This window comes from Ceratotherium simum, chromosome 8 (assembly GCF_057802395.1).
Source record: "Ceratotherium simum simum isolate JZ-2026a chromosome 8, ASM5780239v1, whole genome shotgun sequence".
Classification (NCBI taxonomy): domain Eukaryota; kingdom Metazoa; phylum Chordata; class Mammalia; order Perissodactyla; family Rhinocerotidae; genus Ceratotherium; species Ceratotherium simum.
The window spans coordinates 34,353,293-34,367,650 of record NC_141907.1 but is presented as its reverse complement, the minus strand read 5'-3'; the positions used below and the strand labels follow the sequence as shown (position 1 = coordinate 34,367,650).

The window sequence follows — 14,358 nt, the reverse complement described above, 5'->3', positions numbered from 1 at the left end:
CCATGCATAGCTGCATCATCAACTCCCAATCTGTCCTAGAAGACTAGTACATATCTGTGGCACACCACATCTCATGCTAAAATCAGGACAAGCATCCAAGACAAGCCTTCATTCTTAGAACAAGCAGCTCATTCATCAGCGATGATATAAACAAGTGTTTGCCAACAGATTTCTTATCTTCAGAAAATTATTTCAGCAACATACGAACTGAGACAAAAATTCACTAAGACATTCTTTATTGGTCACTTATTTGGAGACAAACATACTCAGACTTTGCATTCCATGAAAATGTGCCTGCGGAACAAAACCCATAAGTTCACCTCTACAACTTCTAAGAAGATAGAGCTGTAATGGGGAGTCTTATACGTAAAAAACACAGATACTTCCATCCTCTGATCTCCCAGTCTTCAGGGATGCGTTCGTTCTTTATGTAAAAGCGTGTGTGTGTGTGTGTGTGTGTGTGTGTGTGTGTGTGAAGGAGAGGGAGGGGAAAGAAGGGAAGGAAGGAGAGAAGACAGAGGATGCTGACAGCTAAGATTAGGAGAATGTTAAGGTCACTGATGATTAGGTAGCCTAGGTAGAAATCTTACTACTGGTCTTAATTTATTCAATAGGTGTTTGTAACAGATGCTATTATGTGCCTGACCAGTGTCCAGTGAGGGAAATCCAAAGAAAAATAGACAAGCTCTTCAGGAAGCTTTAGATCTGGTACAGGAAGCAGACGTGGGACAAAGAGGTGGAGCCCTGTGGTAAGTGCCAGCATGGGGGTGGTATAGGTGCTTAGAAGCCAGAGAGGAACCCATTAACTCTGCCTGGAGGGTTCCGAAAGAGCTTCCCAGAGAAAGAAACCACAATAGACTGGAGGCAGCTGGAGGAAATGACGTCATCACAGAGGTCAAGGTTACTATTTTCAAAACAATCATTCCAGGCCTCAAGCTCTGCCAGCCAAAACTCATTATCCACAGATGATCAAGTTTGTAAGGGACCCAAACTTTCTTGCCTAGCTTTTGATCACAGGCTAGGCAAGAGAAGCTAGAAAGTAAAATCCCAATTCGTTCATCCTGTGGCTTGTTGGCAGCCCTAGGGAGAGAGCTGACGGGCACACAGTGACACAGAGTTGCATTGACTATGTCATATTCATAACTGACTTTGGGCCTACTTCCAACAATAATAATGAGAACAGCTAGTGATCCAGAGTGCCAACCAAGCCCAAGACACTGCTGAGCACTTCACAGTATTCTCTCACTGGAATTGTTCAAGGACCTTATGAGGTAGTCATTTCCCCATATCACAGACAAAGGGAGAAAAGTTAACTTTTAAGTGCCTGCTATGTTCCAAGCACTAAACAAAAAGTTTTATACATATTATCAAGTCATTTACTCCTCAGAACAACCCTATGAATTAGGTACAATTACATGTGTTTTTATAGACAAGGAAACTGAGGCTCAGGGAGGTTAGGTAACTTGCCCAAGGGCACACAGGAGGCAAATCTAGGATCTGGACTGTCTGTTAGGCTGAACCATATGAAATCACATTACCTGACTGTGTTTGGTCTACCAATACAACAGTTTCATAGGCTTCAACCTAAAAGTTCCCAAATCCATTTGCTTTCCACTATGCTCTCGCATAAAAGGATTTGAATTGGCTTTTGTCAAATATATATCTTCAGACAGAAACAAAAAAGAAAGAAAAGGGGATGGGGAGGATGAGAAATCAAACCACAGAGAAGAAAGGAACGCATATACCCTGCAACTAGACATAATTATTATCATTTTGCCATACTTGCTTTACCTCTTTCTGTGTGGGCCTCTTTTTTCCTGAACCATTTGCATCTAGTTGCAGGGTATATGGGTAATCCTTATACTAGTCTTGTAACTTTTCTATAAGTTCGAAATTTTTCAAAATAAAAAGTTGGGGGAGTGGGAAGAAACTCCTGAGAAAACCTTTTGTAAAAAGTTATTTGATTTACCCAAATAACATTTTTGCAGTGCCCAAACTCAATTACTTAACTTTATAAGGGTGAACAATTTACATTCAAAATTAATTCCACAGTCCTTATGCCCTGGCAACTTGTGCTGTAAAGGACCAGATAGTAAACATTTTAGGCTCCATGAGCCGCATACCAACCATTGTTCTGTTTTATTTAAAATCCTTTAAAAATTTAAAAACCATTCTTAGCAAGAAAGAAGGCCAGCACAACAACAGGCCAAGGGCCATAATTCGCCATCTCCTTATACAGATGGAATTCCATAGAGTTCTACCTATATAATAAAGTCTTAGTCAGGAAAACAAGTCAGAAACTTTCCTTTCTGGAATCATTTCAAAACAGTCTGCCTGATCTAGGGGCTGGGAAGTAGAGATAGTCATCAGTGACTCTGTACTGGGAGCAGCTTCCTTAGGGAATGGTTCTTTGCAGACTTCCTTTTAAACCCTCAAGTCCTCAAGGACATGTTGCAGTATTTGATTAACATTTCTAACAGCATGACGCTTGTCACACGTTTGCAGCTATGTCACACTTTGACCCCAGACCTTTTATTTAATGCTCAGTGGAGGGCTCAAATCATTTGAGCATTTAACCTCCAACACTTCAACTACACACACTTGGCAAAAACAACAGAGGAAGACAGAGATGATTATAGCAAAAACATATCTACTATAACTCTATTTGGCACATGCACTCTATTTTATACTTGCTATTACTGTAAGTTATACATTTATGCATAAGTATTACTGTACACAGGGGGTGCACATATGTGAAGCCACATGTACTGCACTTCACAGGTGAAGTAAAAGAGTTCCCAGGTGATCTTAAGGGTACTCAATTTCCACCTAATCTGTAGGTGCCAGTCTTTTCTCTCTCCTGTCTCTGAAGTCTTTATTTATTTATTTATCCTCTCCCCAAAGCCCCAGTGCATAGTTGTATATTCTAGTTGTAAGTCCTTCTAGTTCTTCTATGTGAGCCACTGCCACAACATGGCAACTGACAGATGAGTGGTGTGATTCTGCGACCAGGAACGGAACCCAGGCCACCAAAACAGTGAGAGAATCGAACTTGAACCACTAGGCCATCAGGGCTGGCTCTCTGAAGTCTTTAGTACAGGTCCACCACTGTCATTTGTCTCCATCTAGTTTTGTTTTTTTTGTGTGTGAGGAAGATCAGCCCTGAGCTAACATCCATGCCAACCTTCCTCTTTTTGCTCAGGAAGACCGGCCCTAAGCTAACATCTATTGCCAATCCTCCTCCTTTTTTGCCCTTTTTCTCCCCAAAGCCCCAGTAGATAGTGGTATGTCGTAGTTACCACATCCTGCTAGTTGCTGTATGTGGGATGCTGCCTCAGCGTGGCTGGATAAGCAGTGCGTCAGTGCGCACCCGGGATCTGAACCCGGGCTGCCAGTAGTGGAGCGCAGGCACTTAACCGCTAAGCCACGGGGCTGGCCCCATGTCTCCATCTAGTTTTGATGGTTCTACTTAAGAAAACTGCAACTCCTACATCCTCCAGCAACCATAGCCTCCTATTCTCTCAGCTCTCACATGATCTCACTCTTACTGGACTTGCCTTCTTATCTTAAGAGGAACTTCCAGGCCGTTGATACTTACATTTTTCCGAGACCACCAACCCCATGCAGTTTTTCTCCAGCCTCTGTTGGGCTGAAACCCAGTCGTTATCCTCTGTACTGCCCTTCTACCTATACTCTTGGCTTCCTGGCACCAACTCCATTCCACCTCCCCTCCAACCTCTTGCTTTTCTCTGCCATTAAAATCTCAACTTTAGTGGCCGGCTCAGTGGCATAGTGGTTAAGTTCGCACACTCTGCTTCTGCAGCCTGGGATTCGCAGGTTCGGATCCCAGGCACAGACCTACACAGGCGTGGACCTACACACCACTCATCAAGCCATGCTGTGGCAGCATCCCACATACAAAATAAAGGAAGACTGGTACAGATGTTAGCTCAGAGCCAATGTGCCTCACCAAAAAAAAAAAAAAAATTCCCATCTCTGGTCACAGACAGTGGTTAAGAGCAAAAGCTAAGATCTGACTTCCTGAATTTAAGTCTTTCTTATCTGTATAACCTTAGCCAAGTTATTTAATCCTCTGTGCCTCAGTTACTTCCTCTGTAAAATGGGTATGATAATAGTCCTTAGAGGACACAAGTTAAGTTTGGAACCAGGCTGGTAAGAGGAAAATCAGACCCCAGGCCCAGAAGATGCCCTTCTATTTGATGAGAACTATGAATTTTTTTCAGACTCATAAACAACTCAGGAAATTAGTGAGCAAAGAGCATGGTGTCTCTCTACAGCTGCAACCAACATGTAGAACCAATCCAACTCAGACAAAAAGATGAGAGTCTGTTGAACAAAAGGAAGAATTCACCGACACTGTTCACGTACTTGTCCACTGGGATCCTAACACTGTTACAAGACACCAACTGGGCTTCTATTTTGAATAATACAAACTTGAAAAGCCCCAATAATTTTTAAAAACAGGACTATATGTTATGAAAGACCCAAAAGAGCTGGATTGCTAGTTTGCGAGTTTTGAAATTATAGAGTTCTTATATTTTTAAATGTTGCTGTATGGGCAGTGGTTATGAATTAGAACTCCTTAATCACCAGCATCCAGCACAAAACTCTCTCTGGTTCTAGAGAGTGACACAGCTTTTGACATTCTCATCTACTCTCCAAAAACAGGTGTTTAAACCTGTATGGATCTATTGTCTGGGAATCCTCACCTTCCTGAGACCCTCCAAACGGAGTTTCTTGCCTTTTGGGCCCTGCCATCAACCAACCCCACACCTAGAGTGGTGGAATGGTGCAAGTCTCCCTCCTTGCCAGACTGGTCTCTGGATACAAGTCCCAGAAAATATACCTGTTAATTTCAGTCTGCGGCAGCCCAATGTGCTTCAGCCGAAATCAAACCTAGTCATGCCCCTGCCCCTGACCAAAAAGGAGAGGGAAATCTTCTTCCTCCCTTGTTCCCAATCTTTAGTGCATTCAGCTCCTGGGTCATGCTTTTGTTCTCATTGCTCTGTGGGTCCCACACTTAGAAATTTGTTTGCATTGGTTTCTTTGGCTGCTGACCCAGCTTTCTCTCAAAGGCTCTGCCTGGGACTCTGCTTCTGGCTTTTCTTGCCTCAGGCTACCAATACAGTTCATTCCACCTTAGCAAATTCTTTGCCGGGCTGCCAGCTGGAGTCCCATGGGGAAGCCAGGACTTGACCCCGGTCCTCAGACTCCTTCAATTATACCCGTGGGTCTAATCCTCCATGGTTAGAGGACTTAGACCATAAATCACTTGTCTTGGGTTTTGTCCTCCCTACCCAGACAGCACATTTGTCCACATCCTTCATGTTGGCCAGTTCCCTCAGCTTCACCCTCAGGCTGTCAGCAGTCCAAGCCCTTTATTTATCTAAAGAAGCCCCTGGCTATAACCTGTGCCTCCATGTTGTCTAACCATACTATTTCCTAACCATGGCCTGGACCTAAACCCCACCTCTCCACCCCTAAACAACCCTAACATTCATTACTGTGTTTGTAAAAGGCCAATGGATGGAGCCACTGAACACGAGAGAGACTCCATCCTCTAACTCAACATCATCAAGGGAAGAAACAAATTCTATGTGTGCAAATCTCTCTAGATCCAGAGCCTTGTCTTCAGACAAGCCCATTCAATCTAAAGTCAGGCATGCAATATGTCACCCATACATATCCCCGACGCACCGACATGTATTCCTAATAGAAAAACTTTGCTTTGGCCCACACCTAACATCTTCCTTTGTGATGTTTTTCAGCTGAGCTGGGATTCCACCTCACATAAACCGCGACTGCAAACCGCTCTAAACCAGGTCTAGCCCAACCACAGGAGCAGCTCATGTGCAGAGGGACTTGGAGGTGACCTGAAGTTGCCTCTGCTTCATTACCATACAAAAATAACCCCCACTGCCTACCTTGCCAGGCATATTTGGTGCCATGTGCAAAGGCCTTCTGGGGACTGCGCAGGCACCAACTGTTCCTGGAAGTTACCACCCCTTTCCCGGAACCCTGATGACGCCACAACTCCTTGCTGCTTTAAAAGTTGCCTATTTCCTTGTCTTTGGGGAGAAGGTGTTTTAGAACACAAGTTCTCCCTTCTCCATTCCTTGCTCAACGAATAAAGTTTCTGTTCTGCTATTCAGAACCGGGTCTCATTCTATTGGCTTGAGTGACTCAGGGCAAAAGGACCCACTTGTGGGTCACCGGTTCCTTAGGGCTCGGTAACAGTATTACTCCCTGACAGATTTATTCACAGAAATATAGTGGAGAGGTGGATGCCTACAAGAATCTTTGCAGCAAATGTTAGATAAGCAAAAATTGGTACCAAAGACCCACTTCAACAGAGTTGAGAGAGCATGATGCACATAAATTAGATTCCGACTAGTCTCAATGTCAGGAGAGGGCTACGCCCAGAATCATTGGAGAAGTAGGTGCTAGAACACAAGGGAAGTGTTTGGAGCCTGTCTGGGCTTGTCTCCGGTGAGATGCTAAACTAATTATGGTTTCCCTAAGAGATGAGCTCTGATTTAGATTTAATAAAGGGAAAAGGGGTGGTAAAGTATGAGAAGAGGGAAGAGACTCCATAGGAAGGAATGTATGGAAACAGCAATTAGGGGATATAAATTTCTCTTAAGAAAGAAGGGCAATGGGGAGCGGGAAAAAAAAAATGCTGATATGAACTGTGTTGAAAGGTGCTGCACAATAACCAACATTTGCATAGCAAATGAAGTTTTTTAAGGTGTCTTATTCACATTATCCTGTTGAAATTCACAAAAAGCTTATGAAATAGGCAAGACTTATAAAATTTTTATTACCATTTTAGAAAGAGAAAAATGAGACTCCAGGTTAAATGATTTAAGGGGTGAGGCAAGGAGTTGAGTCTCTAATTCTCGGGCTCCAAAACCCATGCTCTTTCAACTACATTGGGGGGTCCCAATGATATTCAGAAAGTTGCCAAAACAAAAATGCATTTTATGTGATTCTACTTACACAGAGTTCAAGATAAGGCAAAATAGATGCTACAGTGATAGAAATCAGAACAGTGCTTTTCTATAGGTGGTTGAGATTGACTGGAAAGGGACATGAGGGAACTTTCTGTTCCCTATCTTGATCAGGGTGTAGGTTACACACATGTACGCAGTTTTCAAAACCCATCAGATTGTATATCTAGGAGCTGTGCATTTCACGTATGCAACTTTCACTTCAATAAAACAGGATCCAAATTACAGAACCTACTAAATAAATTCAAAATTTGAAATCTTGATTTGAAGTTTATGTCCATCTATCTTTAAGTATTAAGGCTCTAGCTTATTTTGTGTCTAGAACCACTTCACAGAAAGCTCTCGAGTCCACCATCACAGCAACACTCTATAACAAAGCCCAGGTTCAAAACATAAAAATTAAACACTGCAGTTATTGTCCCCATTTGAATTTTGCCAACAGCACAAGTGAAATACATTCAAGATACCTCAGGGAAGTAGGCCCAGTGAGGAACATTACCTGGCATGCTTTAAGATGTTGTAAGTAAATAGAAGCACTATTTTCTGTTGGTACAAGCTGCTTTTGTTTGGGGTAAAAAAGGGAGAAAATCTGCTACTTTTACCAAAATTCAGTCCATATCCTTACAATCACCTGGGCCCAAATGCCTACATTGTAAAAGTTGGTTCAAGATGAGTAGCAGCTACCAATTACTCCTTCTTTATCTAGTTTGAAATTACCATAGTCCCCACCATGCCCTACTGAACACCGAGACTCTCTCACCTACTTATGTTTACTGCCTAGCCCAGTGATTTTTTTGAATTTCAGATTCAAACTGTGAATAAATTCAAAACAAATCACTGGAAGTTTTACAGACACACTGAATAGTATTATGGTTTTTCTTGAACAAAATCAACTGAATATAGGCCATACTTACTCGCAAAGAAGGATTCCATTTTCTAACCCTGTCCGAAAATCTTTATCACCAAAACTTCTGCCGGTTACTTGCTGGAAAAGAAAAAAAGAAAAGGAGAGCGTAAATTTTTTGTTTTTAATCAGGAAGCTCAATGACTTTTTGTTTTTTAATATTTAAGAGCATAAAAATAACTGTGGCATTCCAAGAATGAGGAAAATCTGTGAGGTCTGAATTTCCTTTCCATGTGTAGCTTTGCTTAGATCAGCCAATCTTAAATTTAGACCATTTCTTTGAAGGTTTTTTCTGACCTAATACCTTAAAAAAATCTGTTCTTTCTGATAAGGATGTTACTTTTCGAGTTTGGCCATGATAAGTCAAGGTCACATCCTCTTTCATCCTGAAGATCCAACCTACACACTTTCAAAAAAGCCTGCAGAAAACACCACCTAAGGATAACACATCTATTTGTTAAAACATTAAGGGGGCAGAGGAGGTGAAAACACAGACTCCTAACCTAGAGAGACTAACATCAAGACAGGAAGATTAAAGTCAATAATAACATGGTGTCAAAGAGGAAAATAACAGCTGTGAAAGAATAAACTATCTGATGGCACAGGATGGATGGCCATTCTTGATGCCTCTAGCTCTCAGTAGCCCTTTGGCCTATATTTATTATAAATATTTATTGAACATCTACAATATGCCTGATAAATATGCATACTATAAACCCCGAAGCAACCTCTAACATGGCAGAATACAAAGTTACAGCTAATAAGCCAAGAAAGGAGATAAAATGAAATCATAAAAAATACTCTAACAATAAAAAAAAAGGCAAAAAGAAAAAAGAGGAAAAGGGAATACAGAACAGATGGAATAAATAGAAAACAAACGTCAATACCGTAGACTTAAACTTAACCATATCAATAAGTGCATTAAATATAAATGGCTTAAACATCTCCAATTAAAAGACAGAGATTGTCAGATTGGATAAAAAAGCAAGACCCAACTATATGCTGCCTATGAGAAATGTGCTTTAAATATAAAGATAGAAATAAGTTAAAAGTAGAAGAATAGAATAAGATATATCATGCTAACACTAACCAAAAGAAAGCTGAAGTGGTTATATTAGTATCAGACAAAGAAACTTTTAGAACAAAGAATAATACCAAGGACAGAGAAAGTCATTTCATAATGACAAAGGGCTTAGCTAATCAGGAAGACATAACAATCTTAAATATTTTTACACCTAATAAAAAAAAGCTTCAAAATACATAAGCTAAACAGACAGAATTGCAAGGAGAAATAGACAAATTCACAACTAGAGTCAGAGATTTAATATCTCTCTTTGATAACTGATAAAACAAGCAGACAGAAAAACCAATAAGGATAAAGAAGACTTGAACAACACTATGAAACCAGATTGACTTAATCGACATTTCTGGAATACTCCACCCTACAACAGCAGAATACACATTTTGCTTCTTAAGTTCACAATGAACATTTATTGAAATAGACCAATTTCTATGTCAGAAAATAAGTCTTCACAAACTTAAAAGAAGTCAATTCATTAAAAGTATGCTACTGGACCACAATGGAATTAAATTAGAAAATAACAGAAATATCTCTGGAAAAAATCCCCAAATAATTTTAAACTAAATAACACAATTCTAAATAACTCACTAATCAAAGAAGAAATCAAAAGAAATTAGAACATATTTTGTCGTAAAATAATATGGCAATATAAGGATGTACAGAAAGACACTAAAGCAGTATTTGGGGGAAATGTATAGCACAAAATACCTACATCACAAAAGAAGATCTCAACTCAATCAATTCTGTTTCCACCTTAAGCAAATTAAGCCCAAATTAAGTAGAAAAAAGGAAAAAATTATATCAGAATTGAAATCAAATAGAAAACCAAAAAGCAACAGAGCAAAATCAGTGAAATAAAAACCTGTTTCTTTGAGATCAATAAAATTGATAAACTTTAGCCAAGCTGATAAACCTTAAGCTAATGAAGTTGATAACCTTTGGTTTTTAGCCAAAAAAGAAAGACACAGATTACCAACATCAGGAATGACAAAGATGACATCATCACAAATTCTATAGACATTAAACGGATAACAGGGGAATATTATAAATAAATTTGTGCCAATAAATTCGCCAACTTAGATGAACTGGATGAATTCCTTGACACAAACAACCAGAGTTCACTCAACAAAGAAATAGATAGCCTTCCCAAAAGAAAATGGCAGGCCCAGAAGGCTGACCGAGTAAATTATACCAAATATTTAAAGAAAAGATAATGCAATTCTACACAAACTCTTCCAGACAATTGAAGAGGAAAGAATACTTCCCAATTTATTCTATGAGGCCAGCATTACCCTGAGTCCAAAACCAGACAAAGACATTACAAAACAGACAGATACATACACACACACAGTCACACACAGAGGAAATATGCCAACATATTATCTCTTCATGGTGGGAATCAGGTGTGATTTCTATTTTCTTCCTTAAATTTCTATAATTAATATATATTACTTTAATCATCAGAAAAGCCAAACAAGGTTTTTGTTTTGTTTTGCTGTAAAGAGCAGTCTAAGGAAACTAAGTGGTCCCAACTCTTCCTTGTAAACCAAAGTTCAAGTTCTATTATAAAACATCCTTATTAACACTCCCACTAGAACGACAATTCACAAGCCAATATAAGGTACTTTGTTAATATCCTCTCATTCTTATTCTTATTTGAGGAAAGGTAAGGAAATTGATAAAAAGTAGTTTTTACACTTTGCAAATATCTAGGTTTTTCCCTAAAATAAAGAAATTAAGAAAGATGCGCTTTAAAAAGCTAAGATTTTAAAGACAGACTTTTAAACACCTTAGCATTTTCTTTCCTGAATCTATTAGTTCTGATTTCTATTCTCATAACATCACTAATATGATCTATAGAGCTAACCTCCATTCACCAATAAGTGATTAGAAGGTTTTGAAAACATTTTTTTCTCAGGTCTTTATATTTTTATTAAAAGTATTATGTTCTAGTGCAAATGGTGCTCACATGGAGAATGCAAGACAGTTCAGCTGCATTTATTACAGAATCTATGGCTAAGTTAACTCAGGCCCCTTCTCCATTTATTGAGCAATGACAATGAGCAGAGCCTAGAGACAGAACCACAAGAGACATGGTCACTGCATGCAGAAAGCTCACAGACTGGCAAGGAAAGCAGATATCTAAACTCTTACCACAAATAGAAAGTAACATAACTATTACCTATCATAGAAGGTAACATAAGATTATAAGAAAATATTAGTGGCCCCTGGACTACTTACAATGCCCAGGTACTATTTAAAATTATCTTGCAGATGAGGCATTTGTTGTTGTTAGTGTCATGGAGTCAACTTCAACTCCTAGCGACCCTGTGTACAGCAGAGCGGAACCCTGCCTGGTCTGTTTGCACCATCCATCCTCTCACCTTTCAGCACTATATCAGACAATGGATCGCTGCTATTCATAGAGTTTTCACGGCCAATTTTTTCAGAAATGAGTGGCCAGGTCCTTCTTCCTAGTCTGTCTTAGTCTGGAAGCTCTGCTGAAACCTGTCCACCATGGGTGACCCTGCCAGTATTTGAAAAACTGGTGGTATAACTTTCAGCATCACAGCAACAGGCAGCCACCACAGTATGACAACCGACACACGGGTGGTATGGTTCCCTGACCGGCAAACAAACTTGGGCCTCAGGGGTGAGAGTGCAGAATCTTTACCACTAGACCACCAGAGCAGGCGGGGATGTGATGCATAGCCACTAAAAAATCTCAAGTAGATTTGATTTAATAGTCCAAAGTCAGCCTGCTAATCAAAATCCTCCAAGAGGTAGTCTGAGTAAATTCAATTTCCTAGATTGCCAATTCTGGAGACAAGAATAGCCACCATGCATTTGGAGGAAAATGCTCATTTCCGCCTGTTCCTCCTCTTTTGCCTCCTTCCCCCATGTCCTATGTCTAGTAGGGCCCAGCTTAGCCTTCATACCGCTCTCCACTGATCCAAACTCCATCCATTCTTCCAAGCCTAGGTTATTTAGTATAGAAGCACCTGGATCTTTGTTAGGAGTGTCAGCTGCTGAATAGACTCCAAAAATTAACAAGGACCACGCCACTGAAAAGTTTGCTCCTCAGACCAGCAGCAGCAGCATCTTCACCTGAAACTTCACCTGAAACTGTTAGAAATACAGACTCTCAATCCTCTCACTCCCTCCAAGACTTACTTAATCATAACTAGCACTTTAAAAAGATCCCCATGTGATTCATATGCAGAGGAAATTTGACAAAGCCCTAACCTAGCATACTAAACTAAGCCAGCAGTTCATTATCAGAATGGGAGGACCTTCTATTGGAATCAGGATTTTGGATGACCTGTCTCATCAACCCCTCTCAGCAACATCTTTATGATGCATTTATAATGTCACTAATTGTATATTTTAATTATAAAGACTGCTAATTACTGTTCCCTCCATGACAGCATAAGCCATTGCTATAAAAAACAAAATAGCTGCCAGGATTCAACTACCATTACCAACAGTCCATGAACAGGGGAAGTGAAAAATGACTGCCCAAACTCTTCACTAACCTTCCCACCTGGATCCCAACTAACAAGACTCTCGGTAACCCTCCCAGGCAAGGCACTGGCCAAGCCATCAGCTCGTGATCACTCTCCGAGGACACAGAGCAGGATGAGAAGATTAGAAGAGCTCTTAAAGAGAGCCTGAGATAGGGACCTGGGACGTGGAGTGGGTGAGGAGAGATCCCAGCTTCAGGAGCACTCAGGGCTAGCAGGGGAGGAGCAGATTAAATGTCAAGAGCACTTGATCATTCCCCAAAATCCTGCTCTCCCCATGTTGCTGATCCTCAGCCATCTGATCAATGAATCCTTGCAACTCCATCCTCGCAATTGTTCAGCTTAGTCATGCTTGACCCCTATCTTTCACACCCAATCACACCCACCAACAAATCCTATTGATTCTCCCTTCAGAATTTAGCCAGAATCTAACCACTTCTCACTACCTCCACTCTACTACCTTACTCCAAGCCACCATCGTCTGACACCTAGATAAGAGTCTCTTAATTGGCCTCACTGCTTCCACCCTTGCCTCCTTTCCATCTGTTCTCAACATAGCAGCCAGGGGAATCCTGTAAAGTTAGATCATGCCACTATTCCACTCAAATAGCTCCCCATCTCACTCATAGTAAAAGCCAAAGGTCTTTCAGTTCCCTAAAGGGATTCAACACAAAAACAAGCCAAAAAAAAAAAAAAAAAAATCTAATAGAAGCACATGGACAAAACTATTGGACACCACCATGATTTTAAGGGTGGGCATAATGAACCTGCACACATCTCCCCATTCAAGGGAATCCTTGTACTTATGGTGGCAATTATGTCACCAACTATGCCCTGTGTGCCTTTCACGAAAGCCCAATATCAGATTTTTTTTTTCCTGCTTTATGGTTTAGGATTAATTCACTTTCATTACCAACCAAAATATTTGTTGGAGGGACATGCTGTATGTGTCAGATTAAAATAGTCAAAGAATGGGTAATTTACCAAAATAGTGATGGTTTTAAAGGAAAAGTTTTCATCCACCTTAACAAACCAAAAGCAGAAGCAAGAGGGCATCATATGTCATCACACTATTTTATGCAAGTAATTATTGAGTAAGCTCATCTGTATTTGATTTCCTTCCCATAGAACTAACAGGTAATTATGTCTCTGAGTTTGTCCATGTCATGGCACTGCTCTAAACCATTCAAATAACAGAAATATGGAGCACTTGAAAAAAAAAAAAAAACAGTCTAATAAAGAAAACCACACAACTTTATGGCAACATTTTTATGATGTGTTTATAATATAACACATTGTATATCAATCACAATGCTACACTTTGCTGATTACTTTGTTACCATTGTTATTTTATAATTGCCATGAACAGTCAAAGGCTGCCAAGAATCAGTCTCTCAGCCTGATCGTTACCATTCATACAAATTGTATTTCAGAAATATTTTCATTAATCTTCAGTTGTTTTTTGAAAGCAATCTGGTGGACAAACTGCAGTCCATTAACTGCAGGTCTGAAGAGGATTTTAAATAAATGTTGGAAACCCTGTTATAATGACTTTAAGAGGAGATTCTATTGGCTGACAAAAGAATGGTCCCTGGATTTAAGCAACCGAAAAAATATACAATTTAATAGATTTTGACTTAATTTTTGAAAAACATGGATATTTTCTCTAAATTGTAGTACAAAAACAGGTACACATTTCAGAAGGTTGTGATTTCCTCCTACAACTGTAAATGAAAATCACACCTCTTTAATTCACTGGAGAAGATTATTCACAGCTCATTATGCTCACTTCTGATCATATTTGACTTATTTAACAAG

The 14,358-nt window shown here is 39.9% G+C and overlaps 1 protein-coding gene across 13 annotated transcripts in view; it reads right to left on the bottom strand.

Annotated features, from left to right (window-relative positions):
* LIMCH1 (LIM and calponin homology domains 1) overlaps positions 1-14,358 on the bottom strand; it is a 322,854-nt gene that overhangs the window by 186,150 nt on the left and 122,346 nt on the right. For all 13 annotated transcript variants that reach the window (XM_004419008.3, XM_087434251.1, XM_087434246.1 and 10 more), the window contains exon 2: positions 7,946-8,016. In XM_004419008.3, the coding sequence (XP_004419065.2) occupies positions 7,946-8,016 (71 nt within the window). The remainder of the gene's footprint in view (positions 1-7,945; positions 8,017-14,358) is intronic.